A 20,652-nucleotide genomic window follows, 5' to 3' on the forward strand; every position below is an offset into this window, starting at 1 on the left:
GAGCCCTCAGTCCCACCATTCATCTTTTTTTTAAAAAAAAAACTGCCTCATTCCAAACAAGCTCTTCTGTCAACTTCACCAAAAGCACAAGAATGTGAATCTGATGGGGAGTCCACAGCAGACAATCTGATTCTTAAAGATGGAGATCTGATGAACAGATATAAAATTGGATAGCAATGCTCTTCTTGAAAGATATTCACACCTGTATCAAGGTGATTGACTGGAAAAGCCAAGAAAGCTTGACCTGTATCAAGGTGATTGACTGGAAAAGCCAAAGTGTTACTATGCAATTTTCCCTTCCTGAGAAACCTTGGGTGGTAGTCAACCAAGTTATACCGGTACTAGATCTATTGAAATTAATGGACCTCATGTTGATTAATTTCAATGGCCCAACTCGTGAGTCAAGTTACTTCTTGGTGTTTTAACATGCAGGCACAAATGGGACAGAGATCGTCTTTGTGGTCAGGGTTACAGTGAACCACCATTCCATGGGATCTGTTCACCAACTGGCCACTGGGATTTTACCTAAGGTGAGAAGCACCTCTTACACCATGGGATAGAAATAAATCACTGAACCATGATACACCACATTAATTTGAAGAGTGACTCTCTAGACCCAAGAAAGAAAGCATGGGTTGTATCTTGCAGATTAAACACGTGTAAAGTTCAGCTGCTCAGTTTTAAAAGGTAAAGGTGCCCTAGACGGTCAAGTCCAGTTAAAGGCGACTATGGGGTTGCAGTGTTCATCTCGCTTCAGGCCAAGGGAATAGGCGTTTGTCCACAGACAGCTTTCCAGGTCATGTGGTCAGCATGACTAAACCGCTTCTGGTATAACAGGACACCGTGACGGAAGCCAGAGCGCACGGAAACGTCGTTTACCTTCACACCGCGGTGGTACCTATTTATCTACTTGCACTGACTTGCTTTCGAACTGCTAGGTTGGCAGGAGCAGGGACCGAGCAACGGGAGCTCACCCCATCGTGGGGATTCGAACCACCAACCTTCCGATGGGCAAGCCCAAGAGGCTCAGTGGTTTAGACCACAGCACCAATGGAGGGAGGGCATGGAATAAGTACATGTGCTCAGTACCTCCTCCTGACATTACCAGAGGGTGGATTGCAGCGTGCATTGAAGAAATGCCTCATTATCCAACAGTTTACAGCAGGACTGCCTTCAAGACACCATGCAACAGTATTCTTCTTTAAAGGTAAAAGACCCCTGACAGTTAAGTCCAGTTGCAAACGACTCTGGGGTTGCAGCACTCATCTCGCTTTACTGGCTGAGGGAGCCGACGTTTGTCCACAGAAAGTTTTTCCGGGTCATGTGGCCAGCATGATTAAGCCGCTTCTGGAGAAACCAGAGCAGCGCACGGAAACACCATTTACCTTCCTGCCGGGGCGGTACCTATTTATCTACTTGCACTTTGACGTGCTTTCGAACTGTTAGGTTGGCAGGACCTGGGACCGAGCAACAGGAGCTCACTCCGTCGCGGGGATTCGAACCACCAACTTTCTGATCGGGAAGCCCTAGGCTCTGTGGTTTAGACCACAGCACAACCCGCGTCCCCCTTTAGGATGGATAAAATGTACACTGTGGATGTTGGGGGAGGGGGCAATTACTATAAAGTAGCTCACCAGATCAATGGTTTTAGCCTTTTTCTTGGATTCATCGCTGCACCAAGTTTCACACCACAGCCACTCTTGAGGAAGAGATTTAATGGACACCTGATGAATCATGTTATTTGGAAGATCCTGGGGAAAAACACAACTTCACCAGTTAACGCTGCTGCTGCGGTTCCAAGATACAAGCTGAATATTGTGAATAGTAAAATGTTACACACAGTAGCTAAACAGCACTAGCCCATGCTAAAAGCAAAGGGGTGTATTTTCTTTAATTGACTGTGCTACTGTCACTAGCAAGAGCAAGCAAGACAATAGTTTTGTGACATACATACACCACTGGTTGCAGCATACCTGATCTAGGTTGGATAAACTGCCTGGATCCTTACTAAGGGCTTGGTATTGACCTCTAAGCCTATCTCCTGCAGCAATCTTCCGGAACCTCTTCAGATCCACAACATACAAAGCACTATAAAAACGACAAGTTTCAGAGCAATGTATTAAGGTCACATTTCTTTGTATCCAAAAGAAGGGTAAACATGACGCCAAAATAAGGTCTCAACACATAAAAAGAACCCATAGAGGTTCCATGCTTTGTCTATATGTACTTCAGGTTATCCTGCTTAGTGAAATATTCAATAGAGAACTTTGGCATAAAAAATGTTTTAACTAATTTCTACATACCATAAAAAGGAGGGTGCAGAGAAGAGAGATTGGGTTGTTTAGTTCTCCTACCTAATGTGGTACTTCCTTTTTCCAAGATGTGAAGCCCAATAGCCTGACTTCCAGAAACGGTAACCATCCATTTCTGGACGGCTATCGCAGAAGGGAGTATAGCCATAGGGTGCTCCTTTCAAATCTATATCTCGGAGTTCTTTCAAGTCGCTTCTTACGATCTGAACAGTAGGAGAAAGAGAGAGGATGGTGTAATGCCTACACTCTATATCAGTGTTCCTCAACCTTGGGTCCCCAGATGTTTTTGGCCTACAACTCCCATCATCCACGACCACTGGTCCTGCTAGCTATGGATGATGGGAGTTGTAGGCCAAAAACATCTAGGGACCCAAGGTTGAGAAACATTGCTCTATATGACATCATGGAATGCACGGCCAATTAAAAGTAGGAAGCAGAATGCTGGGAAAAAGCAAAGTGAGGAAGGAGGCTAGGTGGTGATAACTGGGGGAAAGAGGAAAAGCTGAACAGAGACCTAAGGGGGAGGGGTGGGGGTGGAGAAGTTGGCTTTTTAAGTGTTTCAAAGCTTTCTTCATCCATCTCATCAGAACATCACTGAGAATTGAACTACCATACTCCATACGTTGAACACACATCTCTGGCACAGGTAGCAGGAATCAAAGCCATTATGGAATGCAGTTCCATCCCAGCTCCCAATTGAAAGAGGATGCCTAGCATGAGCCTAGCAATGCCAAGCCCCACTTGGGGTGAAAACGTTACAAGCAGACCTTTTCATCAGAAATGGTGCCACAAACGCTACATCCTTGACGGCAGTGACTTCCTGGCCAAGTGTACAGAACTGGGAACCCGCAATCAACAATGTAACATGGGAAGGATTTTACCTGAACTCCAATACTCAAGTGGGGGTTGCACTTTCAAAAGCTCTTCCACAAAACCTCACCCAGGAGAAGGATTATGTTTCTGAATCCTCTCCGGGATGTGCTGTGCATCAAAGGGAGCATTCAGATGTGCCCACTCAATGGACTAAAATGGTACAATCTAGGGTTAAACTTTAACCAAGCAAAACTGCAGTTCTGGCCTGAAGCACAACATTCAGGCATATCAGGGACATGCTGAACCAATGCATTCAAGAACAGTCTTAGATGCATACTGTACTTCCTTAAAAACTGGACTTTTTTTACCTGATCAGCATCAACAAATATTATTTTGTCCACAGCCAACGGGAAGAGAACATCCAGAAAAAGAATTTTGTAACCCCAGATGATTCTTTGCTTTTCTGCCTGTTGATGAAGCCAGTGGGGCCATTTGTACTGCACAAGTTCATACTGGAATCCGTATTTGTTTGCCATGTGAGGGATAACTTTCTACAAGATAAAAAGACAGAAGGAAAGTTGCACACACGCTGTTGCCAAGGAAACTTGTCACGGTCACATGGGAAACTTGAGGCAAGCACTACTTCCAATACAATTCCCAGGTTCACCTTTTCCCTGGGGGTGTCTAAATCAAGGGTGGCCTCCTTCTTAGCAGCCATTCCATCCCAGACACTAGTCAGAGAACAATCCAACCCCATTTAGATGGTCAACATCTTGTGATAAACTTGGCAATCTCCTAACAGTACATGCTTCCCAAGTACGGTGCACGTGTCCTCAGATTTGCCAGGATGTGAGGTTTGAGCAAAAAACACTGTGGAATTGCGGGTGGAAAGTCAATTTATGAAACAATGCAACTGTTTGACATGAAGATTATTGTAAAAAATGTTTGAAAAAATTAACGGAGCAGAATTAATGTGCTTCCTGAAATTTCCTTTCAAGAACCAGTCTGACGCATGGTAATTTTGTCTTTCCACGGGCAATATAATAAGGTTCACATCGAGCCTTACTACTAAAAGTGAAAAAAGCACTTTCTTTTTCTAATCAGACCTTGCTGATCATTTGGCCATGTCAGATAAAGCTACATTGGGCATGGGGTGTGTAGCCTGTGGGCAGCCAGTTGTCACTCTCCGATTTCAAGACTGTTATTCTCAACTGGAATTGCTCCTCTTTCTAAATCGTCGAAGAGCTCGGCCTAATATTAGTACAGTCCAGGTGCTGATGGGTGGGACCAAGGTGTTAGAGGATGTGCTGCATGGCTGCCCAGCATCCCTTAAGATAGCCTGCTGCTCTCAGATGTGGCAACAGACACTGTCCTGTCACCAGTGTTGAAATAAGATTCAGATGCCTATCTGGTTGACTTCTGCATATGGAGTAAGGTGGGGTGAATGTCGGAGGGAATGCCTAGTTTTCGGGAAATGATATATAATGAAATGAAAAGGATGTTTAAAATAACCTTTGTTAAAAGAAAAAAAAACCAACCCAGAAGCTTTTCTTTTAGGAATTATACTACCTAAAACGTATAGAAATTTATTTATGCTACTACAGTGGCAAGAATGTTACTTGCCCAAAAATGGAAAGAAGCAGAAATCCCAGCAAAGGAAGAATGGATACAAAAACTTATGGAATATGCAGAAATGGCAAAACTTACCAGAAGAAATTAAGATAACCATTTTTTAAATAAAAGAATGGAAGTGGTTTATTGAATATTTACAGATAAATTATAAACAGATAAAAACACTGGCAGGATTATTGTAATAACCTGCAGTTTCATAAGAGTATATATTTAAAAGAGATGAATAAATGAGCAAATTATGTTAATTTGGATATGTAGAAGACATTAAAAACAGATTTACGGAACTGCAGAAAGAGGAGGAAGTCAAGTTTTGAAATGTCAAAATGATTGTAAAATTAGTGAAATGTTTAAAATTAGTGAAATGCATAAACTTGAAAAGTACAAAATAAAAATACATAAAACTTTTTTTAAAAAAGCCTGATGTTAACTGCACTTAGCTATGGTGTTGATGTACCCCTTAACTGTGACTGAAGGGAACATTTGTGATCCCATGGCTTTATCTTAAACTGCAGTTTGGGCATTGGCCTGTTATGTAATAAGTGGCCATGTTCGATCCTTTCCTGCTCTATAGTTAAGAATCATAGAAGAACCAGATCTTCTTAGCTGCAGTGTGACGCTTTCAAGTTACCAAACCTTTTGAGAAATAAAACTGCTCATAACTGGATTTTACTCAAGAGTTTTAAAAGTTATAAATTGCCCTGACAGAATTTAAAGCACAGACAATGATTACGAATGTCTCTTTCAAAGGCCATCTAGACAAAGGTCACGTTTAAAAGTTGAAAAATGCATGTTGATGTTACTCAATATAAGTTTTGATTTGTGATCTTAGAATACTGACATCTTTCTGCTAACAAGAGTCTGCTATTATTTTCATGGCTCACAAAAGTTTTTAACTTAACAGGGAGATAAGTGTACTTACTTTAAATGTTGGTGACAGGTAATTTTTCAGAAACCAAAATTTAACCGGTGTCTTGGTGTGGCGCAGAACTGAGAGCATCATAATTCTGGAGAGCAAAAAATATATCATCGGTGAACGTTTTGGCATATGCAGAGCATAACATTGCCACAGAGATGCCGGAAGGTAACTTTATATTTGAGATCTTTACAACTGGAAATAAAAAATCCTGTAACAACTACACATGTCTTGCTTATACTGCTCATGCAACCTGCCCCCAGCACTCAAAAGCTCCATGTTAAATACTTCATTCCACTTTCAAAGTTAAAATACAGAGGAAAAACACAATCCTATCCTAAAATACAACAACGAAAAGAATCAGTTACCTTAAAAACCGTTCATACAAATGGCCAGAAGCAACAGAAAAGATATTTAACATATCCATTTTCTTTTCGTTTTCTGCTTTTTGAGTCCCTCCTGTAGAACTTCAAAAAGAGCATTATTCAGCTGGCATTTAAAAGCAAACATCAAGACAAAAGAAGAAAAAAAGGAGGAAGGCACAAGAGCCCAGAGAAGTCTGCAGAACACTGTTTTATTGCCCCAAAACATGGCCCTTTTTGGTTGTGTTGCCCAAACCGTGTAATAATATCACCAGGGGAGGACTTGGCTGCTGCTGAATTTAACGTATTTTCAGTACCATGTGAATAAATTTATTATTTGTCCAGGCCTTTTTAATTTTATTGAATACGTTTTTATCCCTTCTTTCCTCCAAGGTACCCTCACAAAAAAGCATGTGACATGGTTAGGCTGAGAGGCTGTGACTGCCCAAGGCCACTCAGTGAAGTTCATGGCCAAGTGGTGATTTGGACCTGGTTCTCCTCTCCCAACCCTAACCACCTCTAGCACCTTGCCTCTCTTTTTAAATCTTCACATTTTTAATGTCCCTGTGTTATCATTCTGCCCATTCAAAAATCTCTGCTACTTGTTCTGGGAGCCTGAAGAATGGAGTTATAAACGCCCCTAATAATGTCCACAGTGAAGAAACTTTCTGCATCAGTTGTTCATAATAAAATTGGAATTGTACTATGCATTGCTGATTTTGAAGATATGCATGATCAACAAAACTGCCTGTATTTCTGGACTTTTCGGGGGGGGTGGCAAACATGGCTACGGGGACCATCGTGGTAAATTTCGGCACTGCAAAATGCAACACTACACTGCTGTACATAAAATAATGTTTAACATCTTCATTGAGGAAGGGCCAGTTTCTTCCAAGTAATCAGCCTTCAATTCCCCAAAAAGGAAAATCAAATGTGCTGGTTTGCCCCAATGCAAACAAGCCAGTTTACCTAATCATGAAATCTTCTTCTTCTTCCGCTGCCCCGTCACTCAAGAGGCTTTCATGAATTTCATCAGGTTTTTTCTGCACCTACACATGAGAACAAATTGACAGCACACACCAGGCACCATTACAATTGTACTTTGGTTTTTAAACAGCTTAGTTCTCGAATGTTTTGGCTCCCGAACTCCACAAACCTAGAGGTGACCGTTCCGGTTTGTGAATGTATTTGGAACCCAGATGTCCGACGGGGCTTCCGATTGGCTGCAGGAGCTTCGTGCAGCCAATCAGAAGCCGCATTTTGGTTTCCAAATGTTTTGGAAGACGAACGGACTTCCGGAACGGATTGCATTCAACTTCCAAGGTACGACTGTACTAAGTTCCATGCCAAACTAACCTCACAGAAGAGAAAGAAATGAAACATAAAATTGTTCCCGTAATGTTTTATTACCATACATACCTGGACTCTGATGATTTTGCTGCTGAAACTATTTAGTACCACAACAACCTCTTCCGAAACTTCAGAAGAATCAGTTCCTTCATGCCTAGGAGGAGGGAAAAGTTAAGTTATTTTAACTTCAGATTAGAAAAAAACCCCACTTCTTTTTTAATCACAGCATAAAGGAGTAGAATGTTTTGCTCAGATGAAAATGAAAACTGCCTGTTCACAGCATGGTTTGTACCAGCTTACTAATTTAGGAAGTTTTCCACATTTATATGCTTCCAGCAGAGGCTGCTGGTGGAAGGATAAATTTTGGGGGAAGGTCATATCAATTTAGCAAGCAAGTTGGTTCAACAAAGCATAAATCAATACGGTGCTATTATGCTCAACAGCTGAGTTCCAGAGGCCACCTGGCACGAAAACCCACACTTGAGCTATCAGTTATCCACAAGCTACAGGCTCAGCGTCTTTAAAAGCTAATTCTAAATGCAAAATATGCAGTTGTACCTTCATTGAGTGAATAATCCTAATCACACTGAAAAGCAAAAAGTGGCTATTTGGACAACTCCTGTTGCCAAGTCTCTGAAGCCTAGTTGCCAATAAGACCAATCTCTCCCCTCGAGTATCTCTGCATGCGAAAGACTGGCTTCTTGCACAAAAGACAACTTACTGATTCAGCCTCAGCACAGCCCCCACCCCGCTTAAGGCATTCTTAGAAAAGAAGCCAAGCACTATCTGGTAATCTCTTGCAAATATCTGGGCCCTTCTCAGCAAGCCTTCAGAATGATTCTTCCTAAAGCAAGCATGTCTAGAATATCACCAACAGACACACCGCAAAAGAAGATGTCAAAACCAGCTTTAAGACACTGACTAACAGCCAGAAACACTTCTTACAATAAAGGCAACTTCTCCTGTTGTTGTAAAGCCCCTTCCAGCCCTTTAGGAAGGGGGGGGGTGCAGTGGACACGAGCCCCACACGTGCGCAGGGGATGATTGCATCCCCTGCCACCACTGGCTGATCCTTGGGTGCGGTGCCCGGCTAGCTGACCAATTGGTACAGCGGTCGGGCGTGGCTGGCTGCATTTAAGCCAGCCTGCGCCCAGGGCTCAGCCTCTTGCCATCGGATCCCATCCTGCTCGCTTTCCCGCCCTCCCACCCTTTAGGTAGGCAGTTTCTTGACCTTGCTATGGACCACGGTTGGTTGCCGTTAAGGGGCCTGGTAGGAATTTTCCCATTAGGCAAATTGGCACCAGCCTGGTGGTTTTCGCCTACCTCGTAGCAATTCGTCACAACTTGGTTTTGGCGGTTAGGCATTGGATTAGCTTAGGAAGGTTGAAGGGAGGGGGGAGGTTCAGCCATCACCTCCCCCCAAGGCTTTGAAGGGTACTTCAGCAAATGAGTCCGGGGGGCGTGTCCCTGTCCGAAGCCGTGTTTGGTGAGGGCCAAAGGCACGCCCCAGATCGGTAATCACAGGGTGAGTCCCTAGCTGATGTGCAGCAGCAGGGCTCTCACCCATTGGTGGTTAACCCTTCCCGGACTGCCAGCACAACGTGCTGGAGTCAGATATAGCCGGTAGTTCCAATGCCTAAGCCAATACCGCTCAACATCCGTAACCAATAAAGTTGTGGCCTTTTCATGCCCATTTAACCTTATACATTGCGTCCTGTGTCTTTATTTCACCTGGGGGGGGGGTCGGGTCTTAGACATGCAATCTATTGGCAATTGTATCCAACGTCACTCTGTTTTAGGAAGCAAGACAAGCTGCAGACCCGACAAACATAAAATAGACAGCATTTTGTTTATTTGCTCCCCAGTATGTAGATATTCCAATATGGTTAGTTTGTTTAGTTGCCAAACCAAGATTTTGTTTATTTGCTCCCCAGTATGTAGATATTCCAATATGGTTAGTTTGTTTAGTTGCCAAACCAAGATTTATAGTTCTGTAGGGAAAGGAACAGACAAGCATTCCTAACCAATGCATCTGGAATTCATTCATTTTATTTGTATGTGGCTTTTCCACACACACACACACACACACACACAACCATGTTCAAAGTAGCTTAAAACATATTAACAGGATGCGTTTCATGCAAACACTACAAAAACCATTTCATAACAGCAAAAACAATAGCACAGTATCAAACAATAATTTTGATTATATATTTTGTGGTTTTATATTTTGATTTTGTTCTGTGAACCACCCTGAGACCTCCAGGTATAGAGCGGTATATAAACTCAAACAACAACAACAACGGAAAACAAAAATACAGTAACTTACCAAAAAAAATCCACATTTCAATACTATAAATATAACAAGATTACATAAACCATATCCAACAGCAAAAATAACAAAGGAGTTTTGCCTTAGGCATTGACTGTATTCAGACATAATGCTATACCGTTGCTTGGAACAAGGGTGGGAAACTTTTTTTTCTGTTCAGGGTTGTGTTCCCAACGGGGTCATCTGCCAGCAGCAGTTCACTACTGGTGGGCAGGGCTAACACCAAAAGTGGGCAGGGTCAGGCCTTTGGTTGACCCAATTGACATCCTATGCCCTTTTAGAATGTGGTCTTTTATTTCTTTGGGGTGTGTTATTGGGTTGTTGTTTTTCTTTTGATTATATATATTGTGGTTTCATATTTTTATTTTATCCTGTGAATTGCCCTGAGACCTCCAGGTATAGGGAGGTATATAAATTCAATCAATATAGTTTCTTTGTTGAGACAATGCAACAAGCTGTGGTTAAGTAAAAATGGAAACTCCTCCTTGCGGCTGTGACTAGGATAGGAGGGAATGCACAAGCCAAAGTTGTGGCTCGTTCTATTGTATCTGTTTACTGTATTCCTGTAATACGTATTTGATGTAGTTCTTGGGTCTAATAGATGGAAGTCCCCACAACCTTTAGACATATGACTCCTTGCCTCACAGCCAGCAATGGGAGAGAACAGAAAGGACTCAGGTAGCCAGCTCAAATGTCCAAACAACCCAAGATCCTAGTGTTTAAGCAGTTTAAGCAGCCATTTTAATTTTGTTCCTTAGGTAGTCAAATGTCAGTGCAAAATGCTCAGTTTGACAAACAGCACTGAAGGTAAACACTCATGTCATCAATTGAAGCTGGGGTCCCGGGTGTGGTCACAAAAGTAGACAAAAATACCCCCCCCAATGAATTCAATTCATGAATTCATAATATTTGTACAGCCTTCGATTTGAGAACAACAATATGGTATTTCCTTCTAAAATCTTACCACTTTTTAAATGTTCAATCATTTATAACGCTGAGCTTAAGAGAGCTGCATTACTTTTGGGGAGGAGCGTTGCTTGATTACAGAGCATCGCTGTCAAAAGCATTCACTTATTTTTAAACATCTTTTAAACAATGGCAGGTTCACTTATTTTAAAAATCCAATAAAAAGCCAGGGGCTGAAGTGAGAGATGAAACATAACACCCCCCACGTCTCTTGATTAATGTAATATCAACACATATTTCAGGAAACCTACCCAGCTTTAAGATAAATTGCTCAGAATCTGGATTCCAGAAACCCCCGTTTATTGCTTTATTTTATTTCCCTAGGCAGCAATCCTTCATGCAATTACCTGAAAGTAAGACGCATTGAACACAGTGGAACTTAATTCTGAGTAGACACATATTTACCTTCTTTCATTATTAGAGCCTTTTTATCCTACTCTTCTAGTACAAATGTACAAAACAATAAAAAGCTATCAACAGACAGGGTCAAGATTTAAACAATAATAATAGGGTTGCCATGTTTCAAAAAGTATAAACCAGGAAACCCCAAAAGTTGTTGATCTCCCCCCCCCCTTTCTTTTTTTCAAAAGTGCCAACTGACTTGCCTAAGATCCAAGACAATAATAAGGAACAAATTTACATATGTGGGGATATCAATTTAAAGAATGAGCAATTTTAAATGTTATTGTAATTCCCCCCGCCCAACACAGAATTCTTTGATAACCATCTACCCTCTCAGCTGAAGCCGTTGTTTGAAAGAGTTCTGCTTCATTTGTCAAATATTCCCCAGACCACCAGCATTTGTGGAGTTTTGCAGCCCAAATGGTCCATGCAGGCAGTAGCAAACCTGTCTCTGACCTGCAGGGTTCCTGATCCAAGCCCTGCAGTGCCTGACAGCACTATAAATAGAGAAGCACTGGATTGAACTGCAAATGAATCATAATAATTAGACTGAAATCTTGTCACTTGAGAGATGCCAAATTTAGATCTGGCGTCATCCATAGTTACACTGCATAAGAAATCCTGGTTTACAGGTGCAGCTGCTTCACCGTAAATGTCTAAATAGCAAAGGAGCTTTTATTTTATTTTTAAAGAATAATTTCAAGGAGATTAGTAACCTGAATACTAATACATTTCTTTAAAAAAAAAAAAACAGATCGTTTAGTGCATCCAGAAACCAGCCTACTGTTATGTTTAATTCCAACAAATTCTATTGGATTTAGTGCACTTCTTTTTCAATTGCATGGTGGTTATGCAAGTGCTTTAAATAATAAGCCCAAATTCTGTACCAAGAAAAGCTGAACTCTGCAACATAAAATAAACGAGTAAGCAAATCAGCATATGTTTGTTTCTTTTAATTTACCCCGTTTCTGAAATTATCTTTCCTTATTTAAAAAAGCGAGGATGCTAAGGATGTTAAACTCCCTGTTTATACCCGTTACGGAATTTTTATTCCTATGATTTTAAACCTTTTGCAGTAAGACACTGTAATCATGTAACATTCCTAAGTCTTGAAGCTGGGGACTGTACTGTTAAGACTGCCAAATTCCCAATTCAGATGAAGTGAGAAGAATGTGAATTCTTCCAAAGGCATCTCTTTGAACCAGGACGGTTTGGTGAACATCATTCCTTCAGAAGATGCAGGGAGCAAGCAAGGTTAGTCAAAACACCTAGTCAGACTGTGCTGTTGCAAACAGTAGAATGAACAGAGTTGTGTTGATGCCTGAATGTTTCTCTGCAGCAATTCCAGTGACTGCCACATCATTAGCAAATGTTATGTTACGACTTACCTATATATTTGGTAGATTTCTTCGGATCTTCCTTCACGTAGTCTCAAAATCCAAGCACCTGGATTTGCTTTCAACTGAAAATAACCCTACAAAGGAAAAAAAAACAAAAGGAAAAGGAAAATATTGCTTTGAAAGCAGGAGGGGAGAACACTGTCTTTGTACACAATGGCTGTGTTCAACAAAACCTAACATGCCCACAGATTTGCCTGTTGTTCCTCCCCGAATGCAGCCCAGGAAGCAGAGTTTGGAAGTTCACTTCTATTTTAGTTGGCCTGCAGCCAGTCACATTGTCTAAATCTGACAACCAGCGGTTATAGTTTTTGGAACAAGCCAACTTCAAACTATGGTTGATCAAGCTGGTTTGTTTTAAATAAACCAGTGTTAACATTAATCATGGCCCCTTTATAGAACTGTAAGGATCACTTAGAACAGGCATGGCCAAACTTGGCCCTCCAGATGTTTTGGGACTACAACTCCCAGCATCCCTAGCTAACAGGACCAGTGGTCAGGGATGATGGGAATTGTAGTCCCAAAACATCTGGAGGGCCAAGTTTGGCCATGCCTGACTTAGAACCTCTGGGAAAATTCTACTCATGGCACCACATCCTACATAATATCACGGGACAGTGACCTGAAAACAGAGCATTTTTCTGCTATTGCCCCTGTATTTGCATGTAGAATGAGTCTGTAGGAACATCAAGCTCATGAAATCCTTGACCCCTTAAAAAAAAAAGCTGTTGGTGCAACCACAAATAGAAGATTAGAAGCTTCCATTCAATTTTTTTATTGAACGGTTTAGTGTTGGGTCATAGGATCACAGAATTGTAGGGTTCAACGGCACACCAAGGGTCATCCACTGCAATGCAGGATCTATATCCTAAACTGTGGTCATACTTAACTATAGCTCACAAAAACATGGCATAACCATGTTAGGAAGTTGGCTTGTTTTAATAAACCATAGTTAAGATCAATAGCAGTCTGTTCGTGTTCAGATGCAACATAAAGCTGTAGTAATTCAAAAGCAGAAGCAAAATATTCAGCTTGTCTGAAACAGCCATGTGTACCGTTATAATTAACCATCTTTTCTGGGCCCAAAAGGATAAAAGAATCAAATAGTAATGGAACAGTTGTGTTTAGGTAGGCAATAATATGCATTTGGTCAAATAAAGTATTCCATCACCAGGCCTAGCCAGAACCTACCAGATTGGCCATCACAATGGTATCAACTTTAACAGGATTTTTCCTAGTTCCCAAAGTGAACTGCAGTCCGTGAGTTGGCTGTCTAGTGGCTACATCAAAACAATGTCCTTCAAGCAACAAATACTCCAGCTCATACTCTGCTGAAACAACACTCTCAACCTGTGAAAATGCACAATTTCATTGGTTTAGAATTCCAGAAACTAGGGGGTGAGAAGCATATACGGTTAGTCAAATGTTTTGGCTATGGACCTGCGCAGAAGGCTTGGTCTTACTGAAGGCATTAGATCTGATTCAACCTTGCTTCCACAGTATTTAAGCTCTGTCCTTTTTAATACGGCAGATGGAGGGGGAAAGGGTCCCTTCCTCCAGCTGTCCAAGAACTGATTAATTTTGCAGCATCTACGATTTCAACTGACATTCAGTATTTTAACCAGAATTCATCATGCTTCTTTTAGGAAGTTTGCTTCTCTTAAGAAGCTAGGAACATGGGGTACCGCTGTATACAGTGGCACCTTGGTTCTCAAATGCCTTGGTTTGCAAACGGCGAAAACCTGGAAGTGTTCTGGTTTTCGAACATTTTTCAGAAGCTGAATGTTCAGTGTGGCTGTCAGCTATTGTTTCCGGGGCACCTCCACCAATCAGAAGCTGCACCTTGGTTTTCAAACATTTCAGAAGTTTGGTGCTTTTGTTTTTGCTATTTATTTTGTGTTTTTGAGGCTTTTGGGGTTAATTTGTTTTTGTGACTGTGGAACCCAGTTCAGCTACTGATTGATTGATTGTGTGACTGCGGAAATGGATAAAAGCCCCCCATCCAAACAATGACTATCATCAGTGCAGGTAAGAAAAAAAAATGTAATTTTAATTTTTATCAGCTATACTACAGTACATTGATTATTGCTTTCATTTTATGGATCAATGGTCTTGTTAGATAGTAAAATTCATGTTAAATTTCTGTTTTAGGGGTTGTTTTTAAAAGTCTGGAATGGATTGATTTGTTTTGCATTACTTTCGATGGGAAAGCGCACCTTGGTTTTGGGACGCTTTGGTTTTAGAATGGACCTCTGGAACAGATTAAGTCTGAGAACCAAGGTACCACTGTACTGAGTCAGACCATTGCTTCATCTAGCTCAGTATTCTCTGCACTGACTGGTAGAAGCTCTCCAGGACTTCTAGACAGGGTTCTCTACCTGGAGATGCTACCTGGAGATGCTAGGGAACTTCTACCACTGAGTTAAGGGCCATTCTTCTACTGCTTTTTGGTACTGTATGCCAACGCAGCAAAATTCAGTGGTAGCTTTCCTTATCTATTACCTTCATCCAAATATATGAAAAATGTATTGCACAACAGGGTTGACTTCAGAGTTCCCAGAAAGAAAATGTCAGCTTTATTGTTTTTAACCTAGATGTACCCTGCCTAAAAAGTGATTAATCCAAAATCCCCTGTCACGTTTTCATTTTGGTGGGGCCCTAAGCTAAGTATTTGCAAATACCTAAGCTTTTTAGCCATTAGTGCCAGCAGCTGGCTAGACAGTTAGGATCAGGAAGCTACAGTAAGTACTCTTACAAATTTATTGAATACAAAAACACTCATCCTTAGGCAAAAATAAACCCACACCAAAATAGTGGAAACAAAGCAATGTTCTTTGTAATATAAGGAGAGGCAAAATACATAAATGTGTGTAACTCAGCAGGACTCCTGGTTTATTGCCATCAACTCGTTCTACCACCAATACAAAACTTCTTATACTGTCAGGCAAGTGTTTCAAAAACAGTCTATGATGAGCTATAGAAAAACAGACCCAGAATTTACATTGTAAAGGCATATAGTGCCACTGCAAACCCTTAGGTATGCTGTAAAGAAGTTTGAAAATAGAACAATTCACTACTTACACATCAAGTTATGACTTCCGCTCCTTCTTGGTTACATGCTTAGTACACGTTAAAAAAAACTTCTTTTGTCACTAAATCTACCTGATTTATCTATCTGATTTTCACTAAATGTATCTGAAACAGGGCAAACATTTATCAAGTCTTGTTATTTTTCTTGAGGCATTTTTGGCCTGCAAGTCCTAAAGAAAACACAAAACCTGGACATTTTTGTAAAGGGAGGAAAGAATTATTACTTTGTCAATTATGCATTTGTGCAATTCCTACGCCTATGTTTAGAAAACAGTACTTACGTCTTTCAAATAAATGTTATCAAGGTCATAAGAACTGTTCACCGCTTCAACCAGCCAGCTTTCTGGAGTTATCATGTTGAGGGTCAGGAGAAGGGATTCTGGCATTTCAAAGAAGTTTGCTCCCGGTGCAAGAGGAAAGGAACCACTGGCCCCTGAAACAAGTTCGGGCTCCAGAACAAAACGATAAAAACTACGGCAAGGATATGAATGTCAGTGTTAAAGGGAAAAGAGCAGGAAAGGAAGGGCAAGACGCAACTGAAAAGTTTGCATAGCAACTTTTTTATAACACCTTTGAATCCTCTGATCCTATTTTATACATTCATCATTGCCGAGCACGCAAATGCTGCTATTTTTGAAGCAGCTAATCCACACGCGACAAGACAGTGTAGGAGATCTTTTGCACCCTTTCTTTATTTTTAATTTCCACAGGCTTTATAGTTCTTCTAGCTCAGGTCGGATTCCTGTGCCACAATTACCAGCCGAGCCCTCAACAAACACATTCTCTTCACTGTCAACACGTGCCAAGAAGGCGGCTGGTGTTACCAGCCCTTTGAAAAACAGAACACGCAACTCAGGACGCCAGCATTAGCCAGCTGAATGCGACAGCCCTATTATATAGGGCAAGTGAACAAGCCCTTCAAAAACATGAGGCACACAATGATTAATTTTCCTGCCCAGAACCCATTTTATGCCTGGGAGAAAGCAAATACAAGTCACAGAAAACTCATAATATTATAACAAATGATCTAATTATTTTGGCAAAAGGAAAGGGCTTCCTGGCTGTTGGTTACATGGCAGAAAGCAAATATAGCAAAAATGATAAATAAATGGTAATATGATGAGCTCCGATAAGCGATTCCAATTATAAAGTGATTACAATTATAAGCTTTCTTTCTATGAGGATATACTTTGCTTAAAGGACCATTTTTCTGCATTAATACCCACTAATGTTTTATAAGCACCAGCACCAAGCAACGAGTTGCTGCATTTATGCTAGGCATGTTTCTAACAGAGTGCAGTCAACCAATGTGCACATTTATTTAAGAATTCAGAGAAGCAGGAAGTGGGTGTTAATGCCTGGGTACATGAAAGGACTGGAAGATCAAGTATTTGTGGCAATACTTGCAAAATTACTCACAGTAATTCCAAATAGAAGGAAAGGAAGATTTGGAGAGAAGGAAAGTTGCAACAGGGAATCAGCAGAGTGGGAAAACATAAATGAGACTAGCAGAAGATTGTGGAATACTGTAGCTGAGTAAAGTCATTAGGCAAGGCAACTACTTCTAAGTGGGAACCATATTATGGGGCACATTTCATTAATAAACTTTCACGTGTTACTTACCTTTTCAAAGGTGCCTCTGACAGCTTGAATCTACAGTTCATAAACAGCCTCAGTTTCATGTTGACAACCTGACCAAGGAACTAACAGAAGCAATTCTCATATTAACAAAATTGTTTTGTGTGGGATTTTTCCCTATCCAGAATTAAGCACAATTTGCATGGGGCAACAGCGTAATTCCCGACACTTTCATTGCACATATAAATTTACTTGTTTGCAACTTCTTACACCATACCCAAGTGCAACAGAAGTGGTTGCATTGCCCTAAATCCACCTCAAATTGTTTATTCCCCCATGCTAAATATAATAATAATAATTTATTAATAATAAATAATTTTCCCCAGCCACTCTGGGCGGATCCCAACACAATATTAAAAACACGATAAAACATCAAACATTAAAAACTTCCCTAAACAGGGCTGCCTTCAGATGTCTTCTAAAAGTCAGAGAATTGTTTATTTCCTTGGGAGTGAGTTCCGCAGGGCGGGCGCCACTACCAAGAAGGCCCTCTGCCTGGTTCCCTGTAACCTCACAGTGAGAGAACCGCCAGAAGGCCCTTGGAGCTGGACCTCAGTGTCCGGGCTGAAGATGCTCCTTCTGGTATATTGGGCAGAGGTCGTTTAGAGCTTTAAAGGTCAGCACCAACACTCTGAATTGTGCTCAGAAACGTACATATATACAAAATCATCTTATGAAGGAGGTTAGCTTAAAAGAGAGAAGTGGCCCAAAGTCACCCAGTAAATTTCATGGTCAAATGAGGATTGGAATCTGGTTTGTGTTCTCTCTCTCTCTCTCTCTCACACACACACACACACACCACCCACCAACAGCATTCTGAACTACACAGGTTTTAACTAAATCAAAAAGCCGGAATTGCATGCAAGAAATCAATATGATCTTACAATCAGTAAATGTGACAGCTTCTGTGCTTCTCTCGACAACGGGTCTACAATGCCAACAACGTCAAAGAAGGGTTCGCTTTTCTGCTGTGGATCTACCTTTAGTACACTATGGGGAGGAAAACATACCTAAGTATATAAAAGGGCAGGTATGATTTGTAGGGATGGCATACACTGGAATTTTATAATACAGTATAAACCCTTTGCATTTTTAGAAAGCACACTCTGGTTCAACAGATGTCCCATCGCTTCACAATACACAGCCGATGGCGTGAACTACCTCCAGAGAAAAATATTGTGTCAAGTGGAGGTTTATATTCCGCTATTACAAAGCACAGGGGAAAAAACTTTTAAACCATTTCTTGAAGTGATGGGATATGACTTAAAAACAGAACCACAAGATCCATTGGCTTCTGAACTGAAGCATTTGGGACAAACTCAAGAAAGGGACTTAATCTCAGTTGCCACACACACACACACACTTAATAATTATGACAACAGAAAAATCCTCCAAACTCCAGTCATTAAGTCATGTCAGAATGTAGCAGTTTATCCATTTCTAAAAGTCAGGCTTCGTATGAGTTCTGACTGATGTGTTATCAGAACCTTTATTAAATACATCAAGTGCAACCCACAACAAAATGTTGCAGCTTGAAGTGTTCCTGTTTTACTGTTCTGCGTGGTCTGTGATCCTGTCCTTCATTCCCGCTCCCATCCAATTCCCCTGCCAATAGTTAATCAGCATTTCATGAACTCTGAACATGCTCAGTTTTCATTGGGCTAATGGTCATTTGGGGGGGGGGAGTCCCCTATTAGGTCTATTTTCCCACCAGTTTTTATGTACTTCTGCAAACCTCAGGGCTCTGCTGATACCTCCCATTCCTGTACACTGTCTATGTGGTTTTGACCATGTGAACCTATGCACACATGCCTAATCAGCACAGATAGAGGAATTTTAAAAGCAACATCATTTATTTTCAGTTCTCAACAATTAAATCGACTATGGTCTTAGATAGCAAGTTTTTAGATCAAGTTCTATTCTTGGGTATATCTGTGGATTGTTCATTGCCTGTACACATACTAAATCAAGTGCTAGAATACGTTTCATGAAATGTTGAAACATCTTACACATCACTCAGATTTCACAACGACGAATGCACTGTGGCAAAAACTAACACACAATAATTTAGAGGCTTTTTACCTGTGCTTCTCTTTGAGAAAGTCAATATCTCGGCGAACATCACTTTTAGGCAAGGAAGAAAGAAGCGCACTCACTTTCATTGCTAAATTACTGCCGCTAAAGAAAAGGGGGAAAAAAAGGTTTTTTCTTCAAGGCGAACAATCTTATCAGCTACATTTACCCCCTAAAGTATATACAAGGAAGTGTCACCATAACATTCTGAAGGCTTTCAAAAGACGTTAAGACTCAAATGCAAAAGGTCAAATTGATTTGGAGCCAAAGGAGTGAATGTCCAAAGTCACATTGCCTTGGCTAGTGAGGAAAGCTCTAGCTATAATCCAAGAGAACCCCCCAAAAATATTTTAATATATATATATTGAATGAAATATTACCGTTTACCGCCAACACCCATTTCCTTGACCAGGGCTTTGACCTTTGCTGTTGCCTTACTTAGCGTTACTTGCTCCAACAAGTCAAAGTCTTCTGCGGTCAGTTCGTTTTCACGTAGAGGGCCTATTACCTGTTACAAACAAATTAAGACATTGGTGGAGATGGGGGAGGAATGCTACATTTTGCTTTTCAAGACTTCAAACCAGCAGCTGCACCTAGAATGAGCCTAGCTGCCAGTGAAGCTTGAAGTACTTGTGTGTTATGTTCTGCGCATTTTGCATGCACTCTTTCATATCGTGTACGAGAGTGACAATGGCACTGGTGCTTCTTCCCCCTTGCCCCCTTGTAGGGCCTTTAGTGTAATGCCCCAGAGCATCATCAGCCATGGGGTAGGATCCCTTGATCCACAGGCAAGAGCACACAGTGCTGCCTTGGCAGCTAGGCGGTTCACCAATACTCTGTGCAGGCCCACTCCACACTCGGGGAAAAAACACACCAAGAACTCTGGCCAATATACATATATTCAGACAGAGATTACAAACTCTGTCTGAATATATGTATTTGAATGGATTAGTTTTTGTTATAATTGACTATTGATTTGCGAGTAGGGACTACTCCCACTATTGAAACTTATATTGGCCAGAGTTCTTGCTGTGTTTTTTCTTGGTGCTTTTAATAATAATAATAATAATAATAATAATAATAATAATAATAATAATAATAATAATAATAATAAAAAATTTATTATTTGTACCCCGCCCATCTGGCTGGGTCTCCCCAGCCACTAATAACAACCACTCCACACTCAGGCATGGAAATATTTCCATTCTGGACAACCAAACTGGTTCAGTGTCTCACTGTAGACGGTGGCTGCATTTATTACAAGATCGATGACCTGTCAAGGTCACCACCTTCTTAGACCTGCTGAAAGCTAGGTGAGTATACAATTGTATCACTTCCCTGTGAACAGGCAAGGAAGTCAGAAGTAAATGGT

The 20,652-nt window shown here is 41.0% G+C and overlaps 1 protein-coding gene across 3 annotated transcripts in view; it reads right to left on the reverse strand.

The window, feature by feature from the left end:
* The window catches only part of UGGT2 (UDP-glucose glycoprotein glucosyltransferase 2), a 79,935-nt gene that overhangs the window by 2,192 nt on the left and 57,091 nt on the right, over positions 1-20,652 (reverse strand). For 2 of the 3 annotated variants that reach the window (XM_033147894.1, XM_033147895.1), the window contains 15 exons: positions 19,661-19,788; positions 19,290-19,385; positions 18,092-18,197; positions 17,193-17,272; positions 15,851-16,040; positions 13,671-13,829; positions 12,471-12,556; positions 7,452-7,536; positions 7,002-7,081; positions 6,039-6,137; positions 5,677-5,761; positions 3,494-3,676; positions 2,355-2,515; positions 1,974-2,088; positions 1,635-1,751 (listed from right to left, as the gene is read on the reverse strand). In XM_033147894.1, the coding sequence (XP_033003785.1) occupies positions 1,635-1,751; positions 1,974-2,088; positions 2,355-2,515; positions 3,494-3,676; positions 5,677-5,761; positions 6,039-6,137; positions 7,002-7,081; positions 7,452-7,536; positions 12,471-12,556; positions 13,671-13,829; positions 15,851-16,040; positions 17,193-17,272; positions 18,092-18,197; positions 19,290-19,385; positions 19,661-19,788 (1,770 nt within the window). Of the gene's footprint in view, positions 1-1,634; positions 1,752-1,973; positions 2,089-2,354; positions 2,516-3,493; positions 3,677-5,676; positions 5,762-6,038; positions 6,138-7,001; positions 7,082-7,451; positions 7,537-12,470; positions 12,557-13,670; positions 13,830-15,850; positions 16,041-17,192; positions 17,273-18,091; positions 18,198-19,289; positions 19,386-19,660; positions 19,789-20,652 lie in introns of those variants that run through there. The other variant, XM_033147897.1, reaches the window with a different exon arrangement.

The sequence above is a fragment of the Lacerta agilis genome, chromosome 4 (genome assembly GCF_009819535.1).
Source record: "Lacerta agilis isolate rLacAgi1 chromosome 4, rLacAgi1.pri, whole genome shotgun sequence".
Taxonomy (NCBI): domain Eukaryota; kingdom Metazoa; phylum Chordata; class Lepidosauria; order Squamata; family Lacertidae; genus Lacerta; species Lacerta agilis.